The sequence below is a fragment of the Colletotrichum scovillei genome (assembly GCF_011075155.1).
Source record: "Colletotrichum scovillei strain TJNH1 chromosome Unknown Contig00010, whole genome shotgun sequence".
NCBI classification, from domain to species: Eukaryota; Fungi; Ascomycota; class Sordariomycetes; order Glomerellales; family Glomerellaceae; genus Colletotrichum; species Colletotrichum scovillei.
In genome coordinates this window covers 3,454,373-3,479,770 of record NW_023336268.1, presented here as the reverse complement: position 1 = coordinate 3,479,770, position 25,398 = coordinate 3,454,373, and the positions used below count along the sequence as shown (strand labels likewise).

Genomic DNA, 25,398 nt, shown 5'->3' with positions numbered 1-25,398 from the left:
ATAGGTTTCCTACCTCGACTCTCAATGTCGTCATGAACTGAAGGTGAAGCTGGATTTTATGACATCAAAGTGCGTATGTCGTCATATCTGAGTCATTGAAATCTGACTATTCAGTGCTAATATGTATACCTTGAATGCCGATGTACTCTCTTTAGCCCTGTGGTATCTCTTGATTCATGTGCCCCTTTTCCCTTCCTCGTATAGGTATCCAAGTCCTCTTGGGTCCTAGCTCATCGCAACATGCAACATGCAACCTCATCGAAGCCAGACACAAGTCATGAAATCAACCTCCTCCACCCAGAAGAAGCTCTCTTCGTTTTCCCACTCTTACTATCACTATTACTCGCCGCCGCTTGCGCCGTCGCCGCTTGAGCAGCAGCAGCCTGCCCCCGATTCTGCCGGCCCGTCGCCCCCTCATACCACCCGAGAGCCGCGTCCAGCGGCTCAAACGGGTCCCACGGCCGGTTGACGGGTTCAATGAGCACATCGGCCATGAGGTACTTGCTCGCGTTCGCAATCACCGTCTCCACGTCGACCCGAACCCGGAACCGCTCCAGCTCGACGTCGACGCCTGCTGGGGTTGGCCGGAACATCGTTTGCAACTCATCGAATGAGAAGGTGACTTCTGGCGGTTCTTGTTGTTGGATCTCCTTTGCTTTTGAAGAGCTCGTACTTTTGGCTTGGTTCTGGTTCTGGTTCTGCGTCATGCCCGGGAAACGAGGCGGTAGCTCGCGAGCGTGAAACCCGGCTCGGATGCCGTCCGTGGACCCGAACATGATGAGAAGCCTGGACCCGTCTGTCCGCGCGAACGTGACGGCCCCGGCGAGCTGGCCCGCCGCCTTTGGTATGCGGAAAGCAATCGTCTTCCCCGTCGTCGTGTGGATCAAGTCCCTTCCCGAGCCCCTGCTCGACGTGCACGCAGCCGGCCGGTCCCCTCTGTCAGCCTCCTTGGAGTGCACGAGATTCAGCACCGAGTACTGGTCCCGCGGCGGCCCCTTTCGGAGCTGGATGATGTGCTGCGGGAACACGCCCGCCGCGTCCGCGACGCCGTTGAACGTCTGCCGCACGTAGAGCGTCTGCTTGTTCCCCCGCTCCTGGACTTTGGCGAACTGGTTCACCCGCACGCGGGCGAATTGCTGATCTCCGCCGCTCGAAATCTTCTTGAGGTAGATTGCGAGGAAAGTAGAGTCCTCGTAGTCTGGCGGCGCAGGACAGTCGAGCGCGGCGACGAAGATGTCTTGGTCGCGCAGCGTCAGGGGTAGGTCGATGCGCAGGCCGCGGTTGCTCATGAAGTACGGCGGCCGCGGCTCCCAGTCCTGGTAGGGCATGATGGAGTTGGAGTAGGCGAAGTTGGCGGGCGACTTGGCCAGCAGGCCGTGGTAGGTCTCGGTGGAGGCGGAGAGGTCGACCCAGGCGAAGAGGGACTGGTCGTCGGACTGCTTCATGATTTCCTCTTGGAGGCGGAGGAAGGCGCGCTCGCCTTCGCCGTAGAGCATGGGCATGTTGACGCCAAAGAGGCCCATCAGGCAGTAGGCCACGTCCTCTGGCCTCGTCGTCTGCCGGTGCGCGGCCCAGGACATGCGCTTAGCGAGGCTGGCAGATTCAAGGGGTCTGAGGCCCGTGAGAATATCTTCGTCTATGCCTGTGATGACGGATAGAGGCCTGCTCAGTGTGGTCTTCTCCCCAACTTTCACCCAGTCTTCGGAGAAGAAGACCATCTCGGCCGGGGCGAGGAGTTCCTGGAGCGTCCATCCACGCGTGAACCACCGGCACGAGGCGAACGCGCCATCCGTCTTGACAGGGTCTACGGTGGCGGGGACGCCCGAGAGGTAAGTGTAGCAGATTTCCGACTTCATGTACCACTCGTACATGGAGTTGATGGCCTCGGAAAGCTCTGCGCTGCTGCTCTTGTCGATGCAGCATGAGTCGATCCAGACGTATTCGAGGCCATCTGTCAGGGTTTGGATGCAGCTATAGCGGACCTTTTGGAAAGCTGGCTTAGTGGCGGCATTTTCGTTTCTAATATCGGCGTAGATGACTTCGTTGTCGCCCCAGGTGTGCGAGAGAATGGCGTACCGGGGGAGCTGATCGGGGTTGAAGTCAACGAGCTGGAGGTTGTTGCTGTGTATGGATGAAGCTTTGATTAAGCGCATTTTGAACTTGCGATAGCAACTCGATTTTGGAATTCTGGATGCTCAGTCCATCTGAGATGACTTTCAAAGAAACCAGTGGGTTGGCGAGACTACATCAACATGTTTTGATCGTGGACTCTCAGCTGCATCAATGGACCGACTTTGAATCATCGAATCGAAGTGGTGATGAAGTTCAAAGGAGCGCTACTGCATAAGAAAGAGGCTGTGTCAGAAAAGTCATTGGATTCGTGAAGTCGAAGTAAGGCTGCGCTATCCGATCGTCATGTCTGCTCCCCCTGCTCTATCATTATGGGGAACGGGAGCAAGTGGTGTAACATCGGTTATTGCTTCGCCATCGAAACTGCATTAGGCAGGTAAGACCACCTATCATCTGGTCATCCCAAGCGCGTGGGTGTAAGATTCCCGGGGTGTCTCTCAGCTCTGCCCCTGGTTACCACAATGACACAACCCTCACATTTCACACACGAGGCGCAATCGCCCTGGTTGTAGGGCTGCGCCGCCCACATCAACTCGTAGAGCCTTGGGGAGGCGACCCGGGAGAGACATCTGTCCCCTGCCAAGCGAGTCTATTCCCGTAAGCACCAATGGCGATCGTTGTCGATGTTACGGTTCTGCCTGATTGTGGATTCCTGCGATGCTGTGCCGCTGTTAGTGCCACCTTGGTAGTGCTCACGCGCACTGAAGGCAATCTTACCTGGAGGGAGAGTTTTACATGAATTGAAAAAGGAACACGTGCTCGTCATCTCAAAAGTCTGTATTTTATCAATTCTTCCTTTAGTCTCTCTGTTCAACACTGATCTAGCTTCCTTCACCTCTTCCTCAGTTATCCAGGTCATACGTGGCTACTTACAGGCCGTACAATCGTGATACCCTCGTCAACAATTCATCATTTCAATTTACACCACAAAGCAGACCTCAAAAGCAAAGATGTCGGAACCAAAGACTGCTCCTCCCCCGGCGATCGATATCCAAGAGCCCGCGCCAGCCTATGAGAGAGAATCACCAGTTACATCTACTGTGCAAGGAAGCGGTCCTGCCCCCGCCAGAGAGATGCCAGCGAACCTAGTGCAGCTTGAGTAAGTCTCTCTTAGAACATAGTCATCTTCTTAGGAAATACTGATGTATTGGGCAGACAACCAGCAACACCAATGCCCGCTCAACAAAAGGGTGGTCCGACCATTACCCCCCTCGCGAACCCAGCGACCGTCACGCCGTTGCACATGCTGGGCGATGAGCCGCAATGGATCGACTGCCCCTTTTGCAAGCAGAGGACGCAGACGGTCATTGCTAAAGAGGGCACTGCCATGCAAATGTAAGTTACTTTGGCTATATGGGAGCAGGCGGTGAACCAGTCGAGCTAATACGCGCCTTTCCTCAGGGTCGCCGGTGCTCTGTGCTGTCTCCTTTGCATCTGCCTCACATGCGTCCCCTGCATCGCGGGATGGTGCGAGGACATGCACTACACTTGCTCAAATTGCAAGAACAAGGTCGCCACGAGGCCGTACGACGGGACGATCCAGGTCTTTTCGCCGCAGCCTGGAGGCGGCCTCGTGCCGTCGCAGTATGCACCCGTTGCACCGCCTGTCTCGGAAAAGCAACAGACTCCGAATGCTTGATCCTGATCTGCAAAGTGTGCAGAACTTGAAAGTAGGTTGTGCTCCAGGCATACAGCTCGATCGATAAGACTATGGATGTCAAAACACGAAATCGGGGCGAAGAGAATTTGAATTGGTCTGTTGAAGTTTGGTGATGGAGATGAAAAACTTTACAAGTTGGAATTGCCATATCAGTGATAGTTATGCAACCCCGTAGATACCCTAGCTAAATAATTGTACGACACTAAACAACCTGTGGCCCACTTGGAGACAAGAGGTTCTTCTTCATTTTTTTGATGATGTCAAAAATCGACTTTGCCTTTTGATTGCAAGCCTGAGCTCTATCAGCTTGTAAAGCTGGTCGTTTATTATTCGGTGCAACTTGTTGAAGAAACAGACGTTCAGCAACCACTAACAGTTGTCATTTCAACGAGAGACTCTCTCCATTAGGTATGATAGAATTGCATGGGCTAAGAACTCTATTTTAATGGCGATTGCCAACCGGGTGTACGTAGTAGAACATGAGGTTTTTTACAGGTAAAAAAACAAAACAATCATCAAATGAACAAAATTCAGAGTTAACTGGAACCTAAATGTCAAGTTGAGTCTGATCATGCTGTGCGCAAGTCCTCTAGCCTATCTTTAGCCACGGACTCCGAAAGCACCGGCGTTGAACCGAGGGGCTACTCCGGATGAGCTTCCCGGGTAGCTCCGGTCGGCTGCAGTATCGTCTGTCTTCCGGCCTTGTCCAAGGTTCATAGTTTTTGACTGATCGATCATATAGGCAAACTCAATCTATTCCCCGCCTTTTTAGACAACCCCAGCACGTTCTTAACTCCGGTGCCATGGGGCGTTCGGCGCAACGACAATATTCTTTCATAATCCCGAGAGAGGCGGACATTGACAGTGTAAACCGCCGATGGTCGCGGCCCGATGCGATGTCCACGCCGAGCCATACGAGCTCTTTATATCTCGTTTGACTATTGAATGGTCAGATATAAACCCTCACCATTCTTCGAGAGGTTAATGTTAAGATGAGCTAAGTAACCAGCATCACCAAGAACAACGACTTACAAATAATGTCTCGCTCAATCTACTTAGGTGCCGATGGCCAACTCGCCATCAAGCAAGTCAGGGAAGACTACACACCTCAGAAACTCCAAGCCCTTGTCTCAGTAAAGTACTCGGGTATCAACCCCTGCGATCTCAACTTCTTCCACGTAGGCCTCAACTCCTTCGTCACCGGCTTCGAGTTCGCCGGCATCGTCGAGGCAGTCGGGCCCGAATCCACCCTGCAAATCGGCGACGCCGTTCTCGGTATCTCGCCTGTCGGGTTTCCCCAAAAGTCTTCGTCTTGCACACATCAAGACAAGGCCATCGTCGAAAGTAATCTTACCTTCAAGCTGCCTCCCGGCCTCGCTCTCAAAGACGCCGGAGGCCTGGCTCTCACGACGCAGACCGCCGCCGACGCCATCTTCAACACCCTTGGTTTCGCGTTCCCCGCCGCAGGCGTCACCGGGACTGATGGCACCGACAAGCCGATACTGATTTGGGGCGGGGCCAGCAGCGTCGGCGTCGCGGCCATTCAGCTCGCAAAGGCGGCAGGATTCAACCCCATCTTCACGACTGCGTCCGTCAAGAACCACCCCGCGCTACAGCTGCTCGGGGCTACACATTGCTTCGACTATAAGAGCCCCGATGTAACTGGCGATATCCGCTCTGCTGCCAAGGATCTCGGCGTGAGCCTGACTACCGGCTTTGATACTGTTGGCAGTGGCCTTCACGGCCCCAACGCTGACCCTGAAACGTCTACGCCTACGCTTCTCCGCAGGAGCTTGTCCGAAGGCGTCGAGAAAAAATCTGTCAAGCTTGTGTGCACGCAACCCGTGCCCCATGATTCGGCTTTTGGTTTCTGCACATGCTACCGGCCCGTTGGTAGCGTCGGTGCCATGGGACACCCGCAAGACCCTGCATTTCCGGTTCGCCTGCGTAAGGTCATGGAACATGTTCTGGGCTCCGCTGAGAGGGCTCCGAAGCACCCCAATATCACTGTTGTCAAGGGTGGCGAAGTCGGCTTACGGGAGATCCAGAGAGTGGCCTATGGCGGTGCTTCCTTGGAGAAAGTTGTGATTGAGCACCCGATCTAAATGGGTCGAGAGATCGAGGGGGGAACTTGGAAACAAAAATGTCCCATACACGGAACGAACTGACCGCTTTGAAAAATTCGACTTGCTCGAACAATGCTTCTAACTATATATAATGCGTATAACCTTAGGTTTCGCACAGGAGTGCTACATGTTATCGACTCGACTTAGAATAGCCATGAGAACCCCTTACGATAAACCTTAACAAATGCGCTCTTCTTCCCCATCGCTACCTCCTTTTCCCTTCTTTCTGCCTCGACCGCTGCTCTCTCCTCGGCAACAGTCTCTTCTGGCACGCCCGTGATCAAGTCGGCTGTCTCAGACCGAACGCGATGGGACTTTTTGAAGATCTTGTACCCAAAGATGCAGATCAGGTAGACAGGGATTCCAATGTACTGAACGATGAAGTTCTTGTAGTCAAAAGTGCCGACGAACACTTCGATACCTTTAGTCAAGGTCAGGACAATGAGGAAGCCGAGGGCGGCATAGGAGCCCCAAGCGCCCAGAGGAGCGCGATAGGGGATATAGGCGGCATCGATTCGTTGGGCGGTGCGGGCGCGGCAGAAGAAGATGTGGGAGACGAGGATAGACATCCATGTAAGCAGACCTATGGTATGCGTTAGTGTTGGTCTTTTTATTCAAGCATTAAGACGGACTTACCAAAGACAGTGACGACATTCGTCAAGTAGCCAAACACGGTTGCGGCACCGGAGCTGACAGACATGTAAGCCAGACAGCAGAAGACACCACATAGACCCAAAGCCACAAAAGGCACGCCGGCCTTGGTAGTCTTGGAAAAGATGCGAGGCGCTTTGCCGTCGACCGCAATACCGTACAGCGTGCGAGACGAGATATAAATATCCGAGTTGGCAGCTGAGAAAACAAACACCACGAGACAACCGTTGATGACGTGATCAAGTCCCTTAATTTTGGCAATGGTGATAGCCACCACAAACGGCGAGGCCGCAGCGCTGGTCTTGGCCTTGGCTGCGAAGACGAGCTCGGCGCTGTTATAGGGGACAACCATGCCAAGCAGGAAGACAGAGATGATGTAGAAGAAGACGATGCGCATAAAAGTCAGGCGAACAGCCTTTGGCATGCACAGCCGCGGGTTCTTGGCCTCGCCGACTGTGACGCCGACGAGTTCAGTGCCGGAAAAGGCGTACACAGCGGCCACCATTGCGCTCCAGACCCCGAGAAGACGACCCTGGGCACCATCGACCTTGTACTCAGCGAACGCGCCCGGGTCTGACCAGTACCTGAAGCCGGGACGGTCACCGGTGGGACCGCCGCCCACGGCGAGGATGAAGAGCAGTAGGATGACGCCAATCATGATGACCACTTTAAGAGATGAGAGCCAGAACTCGAACTCGCCAAAGGCCTTGACACTAATACTATTGATCAGGAGAATGAGAACCAGGGCGATGGTGATGAAGACGGCTGGGTTGACGCGGTCCCCTACCCAGAACTTCATGATCAGGGCAAAGGCGGAGAGTTGGTTGGGCGTGGCGAGGAGATACTTGAAGAAGTAGCAGTAGCCCGTCGCAAAACCGAGAGCCGGGTCGACGAAGCGAGTCGCGTAGCCGCCGAAGCCGTGAGATAGGGGCATGTAGGAGATGATTTCGCCGAGGGCGGCCATGACGAGGAAGACAATGCAGCCGACGATGGAGTAGTCGATGAGGATGCCAGCTGGGCCTGCCTTGACTAGAGCCGAGCCTCTGTGAATTGGTTAGTTAGAATGAACGCCAGGACGGTAATTTTCCGTACGGGGAGACAACTTACGTTCCAATCAGCAATCCTGTTCCAAGCGCACCGCCCAGCGCAATCATCGTGACATGGCGCGTTTCGAGACGTTTGTGAAGTTCATGGCCGGGCTGGATGTATGGATCTTCGACTTGGCCGATCTTCGCGCTTTGTTGATGGGTCAAGTTCTCCAAGCCCGCAGGTTCCATCTTCTCTTGGTCCATCGTTGACTTGTCTGATGTTGAGCTGTTAGTGCTGGCGTGTCTACTGCTGCAACAATGGCAACATCCAAATTGTTGGGGTGTTGTTTCTCGACAAAGACTCAAAGACTTATTCAAGTTGACCAGTTCCTGTGTCTCTACGACCCCAGAAGCACCAGGCCGGAACAGCCAGTGTCATATCAAAGTCTTATAATCGAAGTCTTCACTTTAGTCAATTTTCAGATAAGTCCTTGACACCCCAGTCTTGGTCACTATCTCGAGTCCGTGGGTCCGGGGAAGCGATTCGGGAGTGGGTCCCGAGACGTCGAAAACGCGGGGAGAAACCGTCGGATTGTCAACCCGCAAGCTGGTATCAGATAGTCAACTGACTCGGACAAGCCCCTATCTGGAGACCTGGAATGTCGCGGGGTCTTGTTCAAGTTTATTTGATAAGAGTCTCGTCATCCAACTTGGGCTTGTTGCAAGGTTTCTCCTGGCGCCTTCACTACCTTAGTACCTGCATGTGAAGCTACGTTTTGAAGCCGGTTGTTGGCCGTCATCGATGGGACGATTACCCCGCGGGATTAGATTGTCTCTATCTGAAATTCCGACCCTCTCTCTGAGGCGTGTCTTTCCTCAGCGAGTTTAGTTTGATAAGCTGTCTTGATTCCTCCAGACCTGATTTCGGAAGCACACATCCGAGGGCCAGTCTGGTATCCTATTAGTCATTCATAGCAAGCCCCCGCTAAAATCAAAATCCGGGGCAATGGCCTCGGTCCATAACCAACTCCCCGCGAGCTGATCGTCGTCGAAAGCGGCCATATTCGGTTCCCAATCGAGCAAGCCCGCTATGGACAGCATTTGTTCTGAAGCGAGCCCATTTGTTGTGCTGCCAGTAGCCGGGCCGGCCTCTGTGGGTTGCTCGGTCGATGATGACAGTTCTCCGGCGTTCCGGCGCAGTGAAGACTGATTCTCAGCCTGCATACTGCTGCTTCCGTCACCGGCAACTGACGGTGGAGCGTGAAGTTGGCGTTGAGCGAGACACAGCATCTCTTGGAGCTTTTCGAGCTCTTCCTTCCGGTACCGGGCCACAACGTTACCGCGCGCGATCATGGTATCGAGTATATCAGTAGTAGTTTGCATATAGTTGTTATCTCGCTCGGAAAGACCTGGCATGGAGGTCATCAAAGTGAGAATAAAAGCCGATGAGAACGCCTGCTCCAAGTCAAAGGGGAGGAAACATTCTAAGTAGCACATCAGTTCATGTAAGGATCGATAGCAGATCGTATGTATGCCTACCTAGTAGGTGCTGTGACTGCAATGTTGACAGAATCCGAAGTGATTTGTTTGCCGAATCTGACGATGTCTTCAAGAGTGCTTTGATTGGGCTCGCTAGGCCTCTGTTCACATTTCCTCGCCTTCCTAGAACGTCTTGTAAGAGACACATGAGGATTGGGCGTGTGGCAAGAACGACACACTTGAGATAATCAGCTACCAGATATTTGGTAAGTTTCTCTCAATCCACTTACTTGATGATAACATAAGTTAAGTGTGGCGGAAACCCTGGACGCAGGCTCAGAGTTATTGAACTTGAACTCGAACCCGGCCGTAAGCTGAGGCGCTAGTCTTGCCATGTCTCTTAAAACTTCCTGGACACTCTTCAGAAAGGAGGGATCGAGTTTTCCGTCTACGCCATACACAGCTATGTCTCGGTCAGAGATTTCCAGTCCTGTATGTGGGCTCTCTAAACTCACTATTCAAAACCTTGGCAAGCAGCTGAGACAAGACAACGTGGATTGCGAGTGCCTTATACTTGTGAACCACCGGGTCTGATCTTGGCAGTTGAACGGTGATGTCGCTATCTTGTATCGAATTGGGAGCGCCCATGAGGGATGACATCTTGCGGTCTAAGATATACAAGGTCCACCAGACGCAGCGGAGTCTGTTAGCCTCACTGTCGTTAAGTTGGTTTCTTAATGGTTCTCGGTGTAAGCCTTGCGAAATGGCAATACGAAATGCTTGGCCGATCTACTAGACTCAGCAAAAACTCCGACAAGTGAATGGCGGCTGACCATCGACTCACATAGGTATAAGCACTGTTCCTGTGGTCTACTGACTGCAGGTATAGAGCCAGACCGCATAGTATCTCTACGGAGAGGACAGGATCTTGGTATAATCCATGGACATCAGGAAGCAGCTCGAGGGCCCTCGTCACCAAACCACTCCCAGGAGGAGTTTGATTTGGGTTTCCAGGGACTAAAAGAGCTTTGCCGAAAGCCATGATGATGAGGAACTGGATATACCACAACCTAGAATCTGCCGTCGGTTCCAGCTTCGGTCCTGTTCTGTAGAGGTCGTAAAGCCCAGTCATGAAGCTTTCCTCGTCAAAGAGATGGTATGTCTGCCCAAGATGAAACTTGACCGTATTCGTGAGATAGAGAGCATAGTCTAGGGAGGGGATGTCGACTGTGGCTTGAGGCGTGATGTCTCTAGACGAGGGCCAGTCCAGCTTGAATGCTTCAGCATCAACGTTAAGAGGAACTTCTGGAGATTCGTGTTGGCCGAGATGACCCTGGATCATGTTCAGTACCTGTCGGCTGTATGCCCAAGTTGATGAAGGCCCAAGCCATCCTGTAAACCGCTTAGATTGAAAGAAGCAACGATGACGCCATGTAATTACTCACTCCTTCTACCCGTTGCATCCGTGAGGAACTTTGATGGTCCGGTCGCTAATGGATTGCGCATGTTCGAGAAACCACCGCGTTCTTCCGGATCATCCTCACCGCCGACGATAGTCGTGCCGTCGTCGAGATTGAAACTACGTGCCGGCGGCGAGGCTCCGTGGCCGACCTCTATCAACACTGGTGCTGTTGTTTCATTAACCACTACATGTAGAAAGTATTATGATGAGCCAAATCCCACTAAGTAACGCGATACAAGATGAAGGCTTACCATCACGAAGGCCAGCATCAGCAGGCGACGTGGATCGATGACGACGAGATCGCTTCGCTGTCGGTGAAGTCGATATTTCCCCTTCGACGCCATATCCCGACTTGCGTTTCAACTCGTTAAGAAACCTTTGGACGATTAGATCTTAGGCTTCAACAGAGAAACACGTAAAAGCGGGCCTGGATTACCTCTCGGATACGACAACCTTCCGATCTTCTTTATCAAAGACGCACTCCACCGACTTTCGCAGGCAATTCGCACAAGGCAACGAGCCCGAACACTTCACCTTTCGTTCACGGCACCGCGTACAACTTAGATTATCATTAGGATTCGATTGACTGACACCTGCTCTCACATCCGAGGATGCTGAGCCTGGAGGTTGCTCCACTCACGCGTTGCTCGCTCGCTTGCCGCGCGGGACAGAGTTTGCCGTCTCAGCTTCTTGCTCGGCTGAGCTGCTTGGACTCTCGCCTTCGCCAGCCATCACATCGGTATTTTCAATTATTCACAAGAAGGTCTTATGGGTGCGTTTGCCCTATGTTGTCTAGTTCCTCTCGTTGAAGTCTTGTAATTGTTAATCTCGAGATGGAATGAGGTGCGGAGACATGTTGATTGCATCTCCAACTCCAGCCACAGTAATGATTGTGGCGCACCTTAGCGTGCTCTGAACATGTCAGAAGCTATTCTCCCATGGTCAGTATCTCCGCTCAATTATGGCTTGAGATTACTCTCTCCTTAATTGAACATAGCATTCTGTTCGCTTCTCAAATATCTTTTGATATCTCCCGGCATTGACTGATACCAGACCTTTGTTTTCTTCCCACTGCTTGATAAACCGAACGTGTGGAGCAGTAGGGCCTCTCAGCTCGGCTCACTGGGCCGAAGTTTGCTCCTTGACTCGGTTTCCTGGCCCGCCTGCACTCCAGCCACACATTACTGTAACGGACCGCTCTACCGATGCCATGGCTCAGAGTGAAGTCACGGCATCAGGGTCTCTCCATTCACGACGATGCAAATTTTGGTCACCTGTTTGCTAAAGCAAGGCAACATAGACTACCTACCTTACTGAACATGCCTTTGACTGCACTGTACAGGCTTACAAGCACTGAAAACACAGCAACAAAAGACCATTTGCCATGGCCTCTATTTGATATCATTGAGTTGCGAGTAGGACGTTGCAATGAATTACCTCATACCTCAGTGTCACTCTCGTTGACAGCCTGGAGTCTAAAGATAAAAGCTCTCGTCCGTGTCCACGAGATATGTTCCAAAACTAAAATTCCTTACCTAGAACAAAGGATTTGGGTAAAGAGAAACCTGCAATTTAATGGAGCATCTGTCCCTGTTTGGCTAATGTTTTAACAGAACAAAATACTTGATGTAATAGTAAGTATGGTAGACCGCTTACATTGTTTACGAGGCCTTCAAAGGTGGTCTCCCACTATCCACGCGAGTGAATGCTACACATGCATCGGGGGCAGAGTTCGCGTGGCAATATAGGAAGATAAATCACCCAAAAATGATCTATATCACCAGTCATTCCCAGATTGATGGTGCCATCCGAAAGATATGTACTGTCAAATTATGTGCAAGAAGTAAAGGCTATGTACAAATTTTCCCACCGGAGAGTCGTGGTGTGTCAATCAAAGAAACACGCCGAGCCCAGGGGCACGAAAACAGGATGTTCCCTGAGGCAGGCTGTTCAATGATCCCTTTCTAACAGTTGCCCGATGCAGTGAAGGAGGCCTTCTCCTTGGTACCAACTTTGTTTACGACGACCTGCTTACCGTTGGAGCAGGTGACGCGGACGCTAACTGTGTCCACAAGGAAGCCGTCACCACTGCTCTTCTGCCAGTAGTTGTAGTCCTGACGGACGGTGGGCTGCCAACTCTTGCCGCTATCGGTACTGACTTCGAACTTGGTAACTGGGTAGTTGTGGTTCACAACTTGCATGGAGAACCTAGGAGTTATGTAAGTCATAGTGTCTGGGTCACTGCAGTGATAAAAGACACATACCAATACTTCGAAGTGCCCTCCTTGTTCCGGACGATCAAGGGTGAGGTGATGCCGCAAGGAACCTGCTCCCATGAGACGCTGATTTGTCCCTTGTTGGGATCGTCGAGCTTGGCGAAAGCATCGGGGAAGAGATCGAGTTGGCCGTTTCCACAACCTGAGGGGCACTTGTCGACAACCTGATCTTGAGTTAGAATAGCTCGGAGATGTGATTGAAAGGGATTGCTGATACTCACCATAACCTTGATGGTGTTACCCTTGGGTCCCTTCACATTGAGGCAAGTACCGCAGTTTCCGTTGTAGTTGGTATAGGACAAGGCAGTACCCAGGACGCTTGATGGCAACGTGTAACCGGAGAACAGGCAGTTACCTCCGTTCAGGTTTCCACCATACCAAGTTGCAACAGCGCTCGTGGCAGCGGCGGTGCCTTGAACCATGACGGCAAGGGCCGCGCCGAGAGAGATAAGACCGTGCATCTTGATGAATGGAGGGGATGATCCTGGAAGTTAAGTGAGGATGGACTGTATGGGAGGCGGATTGGGAAGAGATCGCAGGAAAGCCAGCGCGATTTATACCAGGAAGCCCACGATGCTTGTCCCAATCACTTCAAAGCACGCAACCAAATCAAGAAGGTCTCAAGGAATGGGCTGACATACTGACAGCCATGCGGCATCCCACAAAAGAAACAATACTCAATTCCTTAATCTATTTCACCCGAATGGCAAACTCTTTGGGGTATCATTCCTCAAGACTAATGGCTCTTTCAACTTATCAGAAACCCGCCACTCAGCAATAACAGCCCCCCTTTCTCTGCCATGTGAAACTACATGGGGGAATTCTGCCCTCTAATTCGTCAAAGTAGCGCTAGGAGCGCGGAGCAAGCGGAAACGCGATCGGGAAAGGGGGCCACAGAGGTTCACGATGGGCCTGTTCTTCCAATCCTCTTACTCTATACTAGCAGCGGCCTGTGCTTCGTCGGCTCCCCGGCTACATGCATTAATTTACAGGTGTCATCCTGTCAAGGGGCTTTATATCCGCGTCGTACGGTTTGTTGTCGACGTTGGATTTCTCCTTGGTGGGAGAGGGTGCCAATTGAGAGCTTTAGAGTTCAACGTTTCACTAAATAGTCCATGCTAACCCAAAGGGATGGTAACTGGCCGTGAGTCTGGACCGGAGTGGATAGTGGACATGAGTCGCGATATTGCGGACGGTGCCGTATTTCAGATTGCACGGCCTGTTGGTGAGCAGAATTCCACTTCGGATCCCACGTGGACGGATCGCGTTGTGGGAACCTATTGTGGAAAGAGGCAGGGCTGCTTCGAATGCCATGTCTTCGGGTCTAGCCTATTTCTTCTTTTCCATGCCGGTCTTCCGTGCAGGTAATTGATGGCGCTGTCAGGCTGTCATCGGTCAAGCCGGTGTTCGCTTGTACTTGGAGGAAGCAATGTCCTAGTGACGATCACATTTCTTTTGTATATCCCTTCCATTGTCTTGCCGCCCAACAAGTTGCTTGGCTATTGTCGGGTTGCTCAGATAGATTAAAGATGACACTTTTGACAAACAGCACTGAAGCATGGATTCGTGTATCCATTCTTTCGAAACGAGACATCCTGCTGTTTGTCTCTCGAGATTCAATCTAGGCCTGTCTATCACACAAGACTACTAGTCCTTACATATTGCGCTTTGCAACCATAATTACTCAACAATTAGATTGCTAGCAGCACCCTTCAGTTGAACCAAACTTTCGCAATCAACGGGCTCCTCGAGATGCCCTAAACTCTCTCAGCATGAGCCCCGTCTTTTCTACATGTGAGTATAGACCAAAACTGATGGATGCTCATTTGCGCTAAGCCATTCAAAGTTCGCCATCGCCCCAGTCAAACTGAACAAGGCCATCTGGAATAATTTAAGTCGCATCTCACATGGCTAGGTGACGATGCATCTTGCTTCAAGTTCTAATCACGTCTAATTGACGCTTATCCGACAGCCTCGCATCCGCCGTCTGTGAAAATATACCCCGGGAGATCGGAATCACTGAATCAGCACCATAATCCAGCCCCAACGGCTTGGCCGAGTCACTGCTTGAAAAACGACACTTCACCAATGTAGGCTAAATAGCCGAGGAGATGACTCGAGATTCAAGCTGAACGAGAACGCTTTCGTATTTTCGCATATGCCGCGCTAACTGAAGATGGCATTCGGCGAGCGGGTCTTGAAGTCAGACCATGTGCGTCGCCGGATGCGTCCTAATTTCGCCGGCGAGGAAGAGACCACACTACGAACTTCTCAGGCCGCAGACGGAATGTCTCAATATCGGCTTTGACTGTTTCCCCCCCGGATTCTTCGGCGGCATCGCCTGTTGACCGGAAGTCGCATGATTTGAACGCCCAACGCCCATGATCTCTACTGTTCCAAACGTCTGTGACGTTTTCATACGTTAACTCGTTTTGGTATCATATGTTGAGGTTGGATGGCAAGCGCATCAAAATGTATATCTGTGTCTCTCCATGTGCGACTTACCGACAGATGTTTGTATGCATCATCATAATCAAAATTTGTCCGAATATTCTTACGCCACAATGGTTACCACACAATCAAAACCCGAGACTTCTGGTCTAGACATGTCAAAATACATTACTCCATGGAAACTTGATCCGCAGCAACCGTATCTTCTGAAAAATTGCAGAATTGTTGACCCCGTTCATGGATCGATCAGCAGCAATACCACTATCGTCCTGTCCGCCGGCAAGATTATTTCCGTTGAAGCAGGCGAGCCAGCAAAGTCGGATGGAACTGAGATCAAGACAGAGAACATCATCGACCTTGAGGGAAAATATGTCTGCCCCGGTCTGATCGACTGCCATGTCCACATCGCAGTTACACCAGGCGCAGCCAGTTTGGCGTCGTACCGAGACATGACGGAGACCAAAAGCCTTCTGCGGCAGCCTAGTGTTCTGAAGTCAATGCTCCAGCGCGGGTTCACTACTGTCAGAGACTGCGGTGGTGCAACTCTCGCTATGAAAGAGGCCGTCGAAGAGGGCATCTATCCCGGTCCGCGCCTCTTCATCTCTGGAAAGGCTCTGTCCCAGACTGGCGGCCACGGCGACATGAGAGGGCGGCACGACACCATCCCCTGCTGCGGCGGCGCTGTTTCGGGCATCAGTCGAATCGTAGATGGGGTGCCGGAATGCTACCGTGTTGCTAGAGACGAATTGCGCCAAGGTGCAGACTTCATCAAGATCATGGGCGGTGGTGGCGTTGCCAGCCCAACTGACCGCATCGACCAGCTCCAGTTCTCCGACGACGAAATCAAGGCTATAGTCACCGTCGCAAATAACGCAAAGACGTATGTCACGAGTCACTGCTATACCACAGAAGCAGTGACACAGGCCATCAACCAGGGCGTCAGGGGTATTGAGCACGGCAACCTGATCGATCTCGAAACTGCAAAATTGATGGCGAAGACGGGGACATTTCTCACGCCGACGCTTGTTACTCACTTCGTATCAAAGGAGTCACATTTCCTAGATGCTGAGTCAGAAGCCAAAGTCACCACTGTACTCGAACAGGGCTTAGTTACACTCAAGATGGCAACTGAGCTTGGTGTCACCGTTTGTTTCGGAACAGATCTGCTGGGCCCAACTCACTTCGCTCAGTCGAAAGAGTTCTCTATTCGCAGTCAAGTCCAGACATCCCTTCAGATTCTGCAAAGCGCCACCATCAATGCTGCCAAGCTGCTTGGCCAGGAAAACAAGCTTGGCCAGGTCAAGGAAGGATTCATGGCAGATTTATTGATTCTAGATCGTAACCCTCTGGATGATATCACAATCCTGGACAAGTCTCAGGAGTCTATATTGGCTGTTGTGAAGGATGGCAGGGTTATGCATTCGCATCTGAGCTATATGAAAGAAGAGCCGAGAGTCTGAGGGCCCGGGGTAATTTAACCTCAGGTATGGAATCATGTAATCAGCATTAATAGAGATCCAAAGGATTTTTTGCTTCTTACCTTAATTGCAATTCTTCCTGAGCGCATTTGTCTCGCCCTCACCGGTGACCAAGTTTGATCAAAATCTATTCCAGACCATTCGTATTGACTTGATATCGTACCGCATGTACAGCTTTTCAAATGAGTCGAAATCTGTTTGACATAGTTCTTCGTGTAAAATGGCTTCGGCTTTATGGTGGTGTTCCAATACGCGTACTCAAGAGACCGAGTAGCCGGCCGCGATAACGGCGTTTGGGCCCCATCTCCACGTCGCCTGGGTTTTTTTTCCACGGATTGTAAATAGAAAAAAAGATTTGTAATCTACCATGACTGACAAATCAGATTCAGAATCTAAGAGACATGATCTCCAATTAGAAAGGCATCAATTCATTGAAGAATCCCAGCCTGCCTGAAGACACATCCAAATCTCTTCGCTGCCAATTTTGACTAGGAACTTCTTTTAATGATTACGCTTCATTAGTCAAGTCGACCACAGTCACAACCACTCAACCCCATGCAATGGAACTTGGTTCGACTCGAATAGACGATGGCATGGAGACGGAGACTCGAGTATCAGCTATCACCCGTCGACACGAAGCCTCTGCCATCCCTCGAGAGTTCGCCTCCTTCGCGGAAGAAATCGGATTCGTCTGCATATGCTCTATGGGCCAGCTTCTATTTGCAATACATCTTTCGCATACCTTTGTCAATCAAATCACTTTAATCGACGCTCTGAAAACGACTTCGCTGAATACACCATGGCTTATCGGTTCATTTCTCGTCGCTAACGGAGTTTCCGTTGTGATCTCGGGCTCCTTGGCAGATCTTATCAGTCCGAAACATCTCACCTGTGCGGCCTTCATCTGGCTCACTCTTTGGAATTTTATCGGTGCGTTCTCTGTCATACCTGAGAGAATGATACTATTCTTCGTCGCTCGAGCAATGTCTGGCTTGGCGGTCGGAACCCTTTGCTCCGCGGCAATGAGCATGCTCGGGAGGGTTTACAATCCCGGTCTACGGAAGAACCGAGTATTTTCTTTGATGGGTGCCATGATCCCCCTCGGCTTTGCCATCGGGTTCATACAGGGCGGTGCGTTAAGTACACATTTGCCTTGGATATTCGGGTCAACATCCATTTTGTCTCTGGCATGCCTGGTCGCCGCTATCTGGTGTATTCCTTCTCTCCCCAATGAGTCATTGTCTTTGAAGGACTTTGACTACGTTGGAGCTGCAGCAGCAATTCTTGGATGCGGATTGCTCATCTTTGGTCTCACTCAAGGATCGCCTGCGCAATGGACTCCATACACTTATACCCTTGTCATCATCGGAGTTGCCTGTTTAGCCAGCTTCGGTCTTATTGAGAGCCGAGTACGGCGGCCACTGATAGACAATCGCCTTTGGAAGACTCCTGGATTCTTTCCTTTGATCTCGTCTTATTTCCTAGGATACGGAGCTTATGCCGGAGCCTGGCAATTCTATGCGGTGCGCTTTCTGCTTACCATCCAGCAAAAGCCACCCGTCATTGTCGCATGTTATCTTCTCCCTATCGGTGTAAGCGGAACCCTTGCGTCGTGGATTGTATCCAGAACGCTTCATATAATACCGGGACACGTTATCATGATGGGAAGTATGCTTGCATTTGCCACAGGCCCTGCTTTCTTCTTACCTCAACAAGCGGGTACACTTTATTGGGCGCTCTCATTTCCCTGCTTCATCGTAAGCACATTTGGGCCGGATATGTCGTTCGCAGCTGTCTCCGTGTTCATCACATCGAACGTACCCAGATCGTACCAAGGTGCTGCAGGAAGCTTGGTCATCACTGCGCAAAACCTGTCCACCGCCGTACTCGCGGCATTGGGAGACACTATTGGGGAAAAGATCACAGGACAGCCGGAGGGTTCCCTAGACTTAAAGGCCCTGCGTTCTATCTGGTGGCTGAGCCTGGCGACCGCTCTGACAGGCGCTTTGATATGTGGTTTCTTCGTCAGAATACCAAGGAGTGAAGAGAAGGAGCATGTCAGCTGAGTGCATGCAATGAAATATGAAGGATTCCTGGGTATTACTGGTCATAAAACATTTATTATGTCTATCAACACCTCGGTGGTGTAGTTCAATTGATGCAGCCTCATGCTCGTTACCTAACCACGCTTATTCAAATGCTGGCCTACCTTCTGGTGGCACTGGGGTATCATCAAGCTGTCTTCTAAATCTCTGCATCTCCAGGATTCTACACCGTCTCGCTGGACTTCTGTGATTGCGTAGTGGTTGAGCAAGCCGCCACATGCTCAAGGTCGACATTGAGGTCGTACGCCGGCTCGCTGACGACATCAAATCTGCTCATGCGTGTTATTTGTAGCGTCTTGACAGTTGATTTGTAGTTGTAAGCGTTAGACTTGTCCGAATAGCCAGCGTTTCGGTTCGATCGGAAGTAAGGTCTTAGGCAGGGTAATGTTGCGACTAAAAGACCAATATTGACGTCTAGCTCGCTCCAAAGTTCTGCGGCTCAGCCGTCAGCACACGTATCAAGGAGCCTATAGAGACATGCAGCATGTTCAAGTACTCACCAACTAAACCGAAAGGCAATGCCTCGACCGATGCTGTCTGAATCGTAATAAAGCGAACGAGAGAGAAGGTCATGTTGATGATGCCGAGACCAAAGGTACAATAAACGCCGATTTTGAGGGCTCTCTTGATCTTCAAATCAGGTAAGATGAGCCAAGGAAGGCAGAAAACTTCGTAGAAAGTCAGGAAATCTTCGAGTTGAAAGACCAGGGTCTCTGTTTACTTACTCAGGATATCCCCGAAGAAATGCAATGCCCAGCCGACTTGGAAGACAATGGCGGGAGACGAAGCCGAGCACATGACATTTTCTGTTCCTACGACCCGATCTTCGAGAGACCTGACCAAGACCTGAAGTCAGTTTCAATGCCTGGAAACGGGATTCCTTGCTGTCGGATAAACTGACCAGTTCTTACTAAGGGGCAGGCAAACAGTGAAAAGCAAAATCATGCTGACCAAGTACGCCAGCCCAACGTATACTATAGCCGTCCATAACATCATTCGTCGATAGTACATAAAAATGGGGAATATCTGAACGTAGACGGCGAGAAGGGCTCCTTTGCAGAGGTAGAATGTTGTGAAGAATGGTATGCTGCTGGCCCAAAACAACTTTCAGGCACGGAGTGTCAGTACAACTAAATTGATCATGAAGAAGGTTTTTTTTCCTACCCTCATAATCAGCATAACTTCGTCGTCGTTTCCATCGAATCCGTCGAGATTGATTTTGATATTTTGATGCAAAGCGCCCATGACTGCGAACTGTATATCGAATGACGCAGTTACAACTGCAGAACACCATGCTAGGCATAGAAAGTAATCGCTAATTTGTAGTTTTCTTCCTTGGATATTGATTCGGAGATGAAGAGAAGCAGCTAGTACTGCGCCGGCGGTCAAGATGGTGACCCATCCCGTCGTCTGAATTGGTGCCAGAAAGGTCAGTGATTCTGTTCCGATTTCAAGGTCCCAAAGTTCGGAATCTGAGATCTGACATACAATGATTGTTACCGCCTTTGGGGTCGGAAAGTGAGCCATTATCCATCGTCACATCTTCACACACATTGTTGAGCCCCGTCGAGAAAGTGGGCGTCTGGAATTATAAAAGAGGATGGAAAAAGAGCTGAATGCCTGCGTGGACTAGTTGAGACAGACTGACTCCTAGCGTGAGATGAGAATCATACTAGCCCTGGTTCCGTTATCCGATTCCGAACTAAACATACGTACGATACCGAATTCATCGTCCGGATTCGGAAGTGCTCCAACTTTATCCTTGAAAGTCGCGCCCATCGGCCGACCCTAGACCCTCTTGCACATGCGTGAAAGCGCTGCAAGAACACAGGTACAGCAAGTCAGGCGTCCTCTATAGGGATGCGCAACGATGTGGACATGGCTTGTATGAACTCATTATGAAGATAATGCCGATGCCAACCTCTTTAGAGAGAACATCAATTGAATCGAAGTGGACAATTTAAGCGGGTTCTGCGTATTCATTGCATCAGGGGTCTGAGATGAGTGTCTTGGTCGGCTGACATGCTGTTTCCCCTGCAACGTGGACTATTGTCTTGGATGCAAGAGATCACCCGTGTCACCGTCTGCTTCAAGATCTGACACCCCGCTCGCCGATTCATTCTTAGATTCAAGAGCGCCGGTAAATTATATCATCGGATGTCTCTCATTTGCGGCCCTTCCTGAATCTGACTCGAGTTCGGGAAGCCGAACAGACAGCGGCCCGTGGTGCTCTTCAAATAGAATATAAGATGCGCTGAGCCCTTACGAGCCTTGGTTTGGTGCCACCATGAGCCTATCTACAGGTAGCAAAGGGTTCAAAACAGCCAAACTCCGCGCATACGTTTCGCGCATACGCTTCGCGCACTCCGTTTCGTCCGTACCCGTCCAGCCAATTTGACGGGCCGGGACGGTGCCCATGGAACCAGTCTGTGCGATCCGCGCCACATCGCAGCACATCGGTACGTAGACTGAGCCGCTCTATCCTGATCACCCACGCTACCATTTGGCTGTAGTCCTAATCTATGTAGACTAGCCGCGCTGAGACCAATGCGGTGAACTAGGCCCGGGGCAGCACGTGGAACAATCAGGTTGTTCACAGGCTTCGACCTTTCGAAACGGGAACTAGCTTCTGGGAGAACCCGAACAGTGGGCTAGTCGCTGCGTAACTGTTCTAGACCAGCACTTTCCGATGTTTTGATGAGTACGCACGTATGAGCTTCCCTCATCCGATAGCAACCATTGGGCAGGAGACTTACAGGTACGTTTCAAGAGCTTACCGTTATACAGTCAATACAGGAATCTAGACGGATTATTTCGCTTTGACGACACGCTAATTTCAACAATGACCCTCCTAGATGTTTTCCTCATTTCCGTCGAGTCAATTGAAGACCTCACGTAGAGAAACGCTTGGGTATATTGAGCGTGCTTAGCTAAATCTTCTTAGGTAGAAACCCTACTCAATGATCTCCGTGGCTCGCCGGAGACGTATAGGTCAGAAATCAAATCACTTGCACCCATCCCAAGGTTGGATTTTGCAAGTTGCTGTTGACTTACTCTGAAATTCACCCATAACCTTCCATGTATCAAACCTCGGTACCTAGTGAACAATCTGCTTCTGAAGGGACCCCGGTGTCCGGGCCGCATGTTCACTCGGGGCCTCCGCCGGGACGGCCCCACTTCGCCGCGTTTCCGAAACCATCGAATCCAGGCATGGGTGAGACAAGGCGAATAAGGGTGGCGGAAATCAAAGACACAGGAAATGTTTCTGTACGAATCATCTAACGTAAGCTCGGTTTGGCCGCACCACTTTGTGCTTCCCTTCGACGAAAACGGTCTGCCGTGATCCGACGTAACGAATTTGCGATTGCCCTTCACTCCATCCCCGGGAACTGGTCCCAGCCAGCCATCGACCCTTCATTGAAGGTGGGAGGATGAGTTCTGCTCCCATTGCAGCACTGAGCACACCTGCGGAAATTTCCAGGTTCTTGTCCCGAATTGGTAGCCTCGGCGAGATGTGGCGCGCCTTCGCCGAGCGACGCCGAATAGTTAGCAAGCAAACAAGCAAAAGCCCGTCATAGAAGAAGGCAAACGACGGCGCATGCCAATCATTGCCAATAGTTTTTAACATTACATCAGCTCACCAGTTTCTGAATCACTCGATATCAATATCTTGTGTGGTGACCAGGGGTCATTCCTGCGTCGCTCTTTTACCTTAGCCTAGAACTCTGGACATCGTATGGTTGAGAAGCGGACAAAATATCGGCTTCCCGGTGATTCCATGAAATAGATCAAGATTTCATATGGAAGGATTGGATTGGGAGAAATGAGATGACACACGCCTCTTCTAAAGAAAAATGGTTGGATGCTTCTATTGACTCTCTCCCTTCCTAGAATAGCATACTTTTCTTCATGGTCAAAATCACTACTTCCTTATACCCAAATGATTCTTAAGTGCGGCTTCTTCTCTCCTCTGTCTCTGATCTCAAGTTCAAATCCCATGCTCATTTTTCAAATAGCTTTCCATCGGCTCGAAGCCGAGGTGTCGTGGATCGGTCCTTGTTGCTCGTATGTGATGCTCACAAAGTCAGTCCGTATGATCTTTCCGTCAGCTGGGCGTTGATTCGCGTCGCTTTGGGCAGATGTGAGGTTTGGAGCTTCTGATGAAGCAGATATGTCTTGGTTCGAGTCGGTCGTCGGCGTGAGAATATTCTCCTGACTATCGCCCTCGACGATAGTAAGACCCAAGTCATCTTTGGGCTTCACCTTTGGTTTACGCTGTCCAAGCTCAATATTGCCGCCGCCGCGCGACCTTGACTTGCTATGGGAGCTGTAGTCCTCGTAGTATTGAGGTGTTTGCTTGGAGTCCTTGGCCGAGCTGAAGGGATTGCGCCTGAGGATGAGCTCGAGAAGGGGCTGCATGACCGGTATTGAGCTTGCGATGATGATGGTGCTGCCCTCGACGCTATCATGTATCATTGCCTGTCAGTCAGGAGAAAGTAGCAAGAACCAAAAGTATATCAGGCAATTGGCTAGACAATGTATGAAAGAGACATTGGACTAACACTGTCCAGATCACCAGGTCAGATGTATCGTCTGTGTGGAGAAGACTACTGATCAGCTTGTGTCTTCTCAACATCAAGAATACCAAAAGAGGGCCCTACATGAGAAATCTTTGCTTCCGAGAGATGGTATACGGGTCGTCTTGTAGATGGCAACGATTCCAGAACTCCCAAGGTGTTAGTGGCATGATTCATAAGAGCTGGCAATTGCCCAAAAAGGGGGGGAGAGTTCCTACATTGAACCAATACCCAACGCACAAGACAGCGCGATCTTCTTCTTGATGGCCATTTGGAGACCGAAGAGAATTACTGCCGGATATACGGCAAGATAAACATCGACAAAAGCCGAGAAAGCTAAGCAGCGGCAAGTGTCAGCAACAAGCAGCAGAGCCTCGTTGTGCAATACTTTGTATCTTACATCCTGCGTAAATGCAATAGGCCACAAGGATGTTTACGTCAAAGCATGTTCCCTTCACGGAAAAATCCCACAACGACCTGGCCGGAGTACAACGCCCGAGGAGGAGACCGGCCGTCACGAACAACGTCAATTGACACCAAATTCCCATCCACCATAAGAACCACTTGTGATATCTGTCAGGATTCATCAATCGCACCAACAAAGAGACAACGGCTAGTTTAGGAAGTCCAAAGGACATGATGCCAGGGCAGAAGGCCGCTGTTGTCCAGAGGATGGCGCCCTCCTGCTGCTCGATCGACAAGAGTGACATATGTCTCCCGTTACCGTAGGTTACCGCGATCGTAGATAGGGCTGTTGAGATATAACCGCAGAACTGGACCATACCACACGTTAGATTAAGTTGTTTATGTAGAAAGGTCGTAAAGGGAGACTCATTCTCGATAGAAACTCTAGAAATCAGAAACATACCTGCCCTAGGATGATGAACCAGTCGTCGCTCTGGAATTTCTTCATAATTTTCCCCCTCACATAAATACGACCAATAACGAAGCTAGTACTGATTGCCGTGACGACCCAGCAGACGATGACAATGGTTGGCCCCTTGTCCTGGGCCTTCCACGCATCTGATCCCTCCGCTGGCGAAGCCGACATATTGAAGTCGCAGGAGGCAGATTGTTGATGATTTTGCGTGCATGTAACTATGGCTCACGAAATCCAGATTCGGTGGATTTACAACAAGAAAGCTGCGCAACAAATGCAATCCGAGCTGCGGCCCGACTGCTGGCAGAACTCTTCAACGTCAACCCAGACCCTAGGGTAAGCCCATCAACGAATTGCAGCAATGCAGATCCTTCTCAAGCTTCTATCTGGGCATCAGGATATTACTCAGGGGTTATCGTGTGTCAGGCCGCTAGTCGAAGGCGGAGTCAACCTGTGCTCTGACTCCAGTTCAAGGAGGAGTATAAGCTTTCAGCTCAAATCCATCGCTCTATATCCATTACTGTTCTGTGGCAACGCCCATCTTGGAGGGAATCCCACATCCCACCCGGGCCGTCCCTAAGACTCGGGTTCCGTTCATGACAGAGAAGGTCAGTCAACGGAAAAGTTGCAACGACAGGCAAGTCATATCGGGGGAGCTCATTTAGAGTTGTGACATGCATGTGGAAAGGAATTATCTTACTGCATATACATTGACGTACCATCCGTCTGTACAGCTGCTTGAGCTCCTGGTGTTACGGCGGGAATGATTCGGCATGGGCCGCGTGGCTTCCTTGCCTTTGGTAGTTGCACTGTAACAGAAGATCATGTCTAAAGCTGGTTATAATCTCTTTGTTGGATGCAAGTCTCATCGCCTTGGCACTGGGAAGCAATCTTGGCCACCGTTTTGGTTCAGGCGGGACCCCAAGTCAGCGGACGAAAGCGGAACATGAGATGTTGAATGGCGTGAAGCTACCTCGTTTATGTAAAGATCCTGGCCGGGCACCAACGGCCAAGAATTAGAACCCTTGCCTTGGGAACCTGAGGTAGAGGCATGCAGTCTAAGGTTCATTCTTTGTGCTCGAAATGTGTAAGCTT

The 25,398-nt window shown here is 50.8% G+C and overlaps 10 protein-coding genes across 10 annotated transcripts; 4 read left to right on the top strand and 6 right to left on the bottom strand.

Annotated features, from left to right (window-relative positions):
- Positions 1 to 31: 31 nt before the first annotated feature.
- On the bottom strand, positions 32 to 2,403 carry HER10_EVM0005593 (uncharacterized protein). The gene has a single exon (XM_035475202.1). The coding sequence runs from the start codon at positions 2,151 to 2,153 to the stop codon at positions 276 to 278; it is 1,878 nt and encodes a 625-aa protein (XP_035328005.1). The 5' UTR covers positions 2,154 to 2,403; the 3' UTR covers positions 32 to 275.
- Positions 2,404 to 2,806: 403 nt separating this feature from the next.
- HER10_EVM0003811 (uncharacterized protein) lies at positions 2,807 to 3,866 on the top strand. Its single transcript, XM_035473475.1, has 3 exons — positions 2,807 to 3,229; positions 3,286 to 3,465; positions 3,532 to 3,866. The coding sequence occupies exons 1-3, from the start codon at positions 3,081 to 3,083 to the stop codon at positions 3,767 to 3,769; spliced, it is 567 nt and encodes a 188-aa protein (XP_035327833.1). The 5' UTR covers positions 2,807 to 3,080; the 3' UTR covers positions 3,770 to 3,866.
- A 961-nt stretch (positions 3,867 to 4,827) lies between these two features.
- On the top strand, positions 4,828 to 5,895 carry HER10_EVM0012109 (uncharacterized protein; the record flags this gene model as incomplete). The annotated part of the gene is made up of 1 exon (XM_035481512.1): positions 4,828 to 5,895. The coding sequence occupies one exon, from the start codon at positions 4,828 to 4,830 to the stop codon at positions 5,893 to 5,895; it is 1,068 nt and encodes a 355-aa protein (XP_035328577.1).
- A 164-nt stretch (positions 5,896 to 6,059) lies between these two features.
- On the bottom strand, positions 6,060 to 7,997 carry HER10_EVM0006295 (amino acid permease; the record flags this gene model as incomplete). The annotated part of the gene is made up of 3 exons (XM_035475884.1): positions 7,675 to 7,997; positions 6,553 to 7,610; positions 6,060 to 6,499 (listed from the first exon to the last, which is right to left on the bottom strand). Exons 1-3 carry the CDS (start codon positions 7,857 to 7,859, stop codon positions 6,060 to 6,062), a joined length of 1,683 nt encoding a protein of 560 aa, XP_035328073.1. The 5' UTR covers positions 7,860 to 7,997.
- Positions 7,998 to 8,564: 567 nt separating this feature from the next.
- HER10_EVM0001240 (uncharacterized protein) lies at positions 8,565 to 10,416 on the bottom strand (the record flags this gene model as incomplete). The annotated part of the gene is made up of 6 exons (XM_035470995.1): positions 8,565 to 9,079; positions 9,135 to 9,312; positions 9,365 to 9,537; positions 9,590 to 9,863; positions 9,919 to 9,951; positions 9,988 to 10,416. 6 exons carry the CDS (start codon positions 10,414 to 10,416, stop codon positions 8,565 to 8,567), a joined length of 1,602 nt encoding a protein of 533 aa, XP_035327588.1.
- Positions 10,417 to 12,500: 2,084 nt separating this feature from the next.
- On the bottom strand, positions 12,501 to 13,273 carry HER10_EVM0004374 (rare lipoprotein A; the record flags this gene model as incomplete). Its single annotated transcript, XM_035474022.1, has 3 exons — positions 12,501 to 12,744; positions 12,801 to 12,976; positions 13,034 to 13,273. The coding sequence occupies 3 exons, from the start codon at positions 13,271 to 13,273 to the stop codon at positions 12,501 to 12,503; spliced, it is 660 nt and encodes a 219-aa protein (XP_035327889.1).
- A 1,878-nt stretch (positions 13,274 to 15,151) lies between these two features.
- On the top strand, positions 15,152 to 16,881 carry HER10_EVM0010907 (amidohydrolase). The gene has a single exon (XM_035480352.1). The coding sequence runs from the start codon at positions 15,305 to 15,307 to the stop codon at positions 16,721 to 16,723; it is 1,419 nt and encodes a 472-aa protein (XP_035328477.1). The 5' UTR covers positions 15,152 to 15,304; the 3' UTR covers positions 16,724 to 16,881.
- Positions 16,882 to 17,334: 453 nt separating this feature from the next.
- On the top strand, positions 17,335 to 18,807 carry HER10_EVM0006668 (uncharacterized protein; the record flags this gene model as incomplete). The annotated part of the gene is made up of 1 exon (XM_035476248.1): positions 17,335 to 18,807. One exon carries the CDS (start codon positions 17,335 to 17,337, stop codon positions 18,805 to 18,807), a length of 1,473 nt encoding a protein of 490 aa, XP_035328119.1.
- Positions 18,808 to 18,841: 34 nt separating this feature from the next.
- HER10_EVM0000599 (uncharacterized protein) lies at positions 18,842 to 20,421 on the bottom strand. Its single transcript, XM_035470373.1, has 6 exons — positions 20,335 to 20,421; positions 20,011 to 20,256; positions 19,748 to 19,950; positions 19,572 to 19,681; positions 19,347 to 19,514; positions 18,842 to 19,278 (listed from the first exon to the last, which is right to left on the bottom strand). Exons 1-6 carry the CDS (start codon positions 20,371 to 20,373, stop codon positions 19,010 to 19,012), a joined length of 1,035 nt encoding a protein of 344 aa, XP_035327529.1. The 5' UTR covers positions 20,374 to 20,421; the 3' UTR covers positions 18,842 to 19,009.
- A 2,433-nt stretch (positions 20,422 to 22,854) lies between these two features.
- HER10_EVM0004167 (uncharacterized protein) lies at positions 22,855 to 24,474 on the bottom strand (the record flags this gene model as incomplete). Its single annotated transcript, XM_035473819.1, has 6 exons — positions 22,855 to 23,308; positions 23,409 to 23,439; positions 23,508 to 23,572; positions 23,642 to 23,759; positions 23,824 to 24,196; positions 24,292 to 24,474. The coding sequence occupies 6 exons, from the start codon at positions 24,472 to 24,474 to the stop codon at positions 22,855 to 22,857; spliced, it is 1,224 nt and encodes a 407-aa protein (XP_035327867.1).
- Between the last annotated feature and the right edge of the window lie 924 nt (positions 24,475 to 25,398).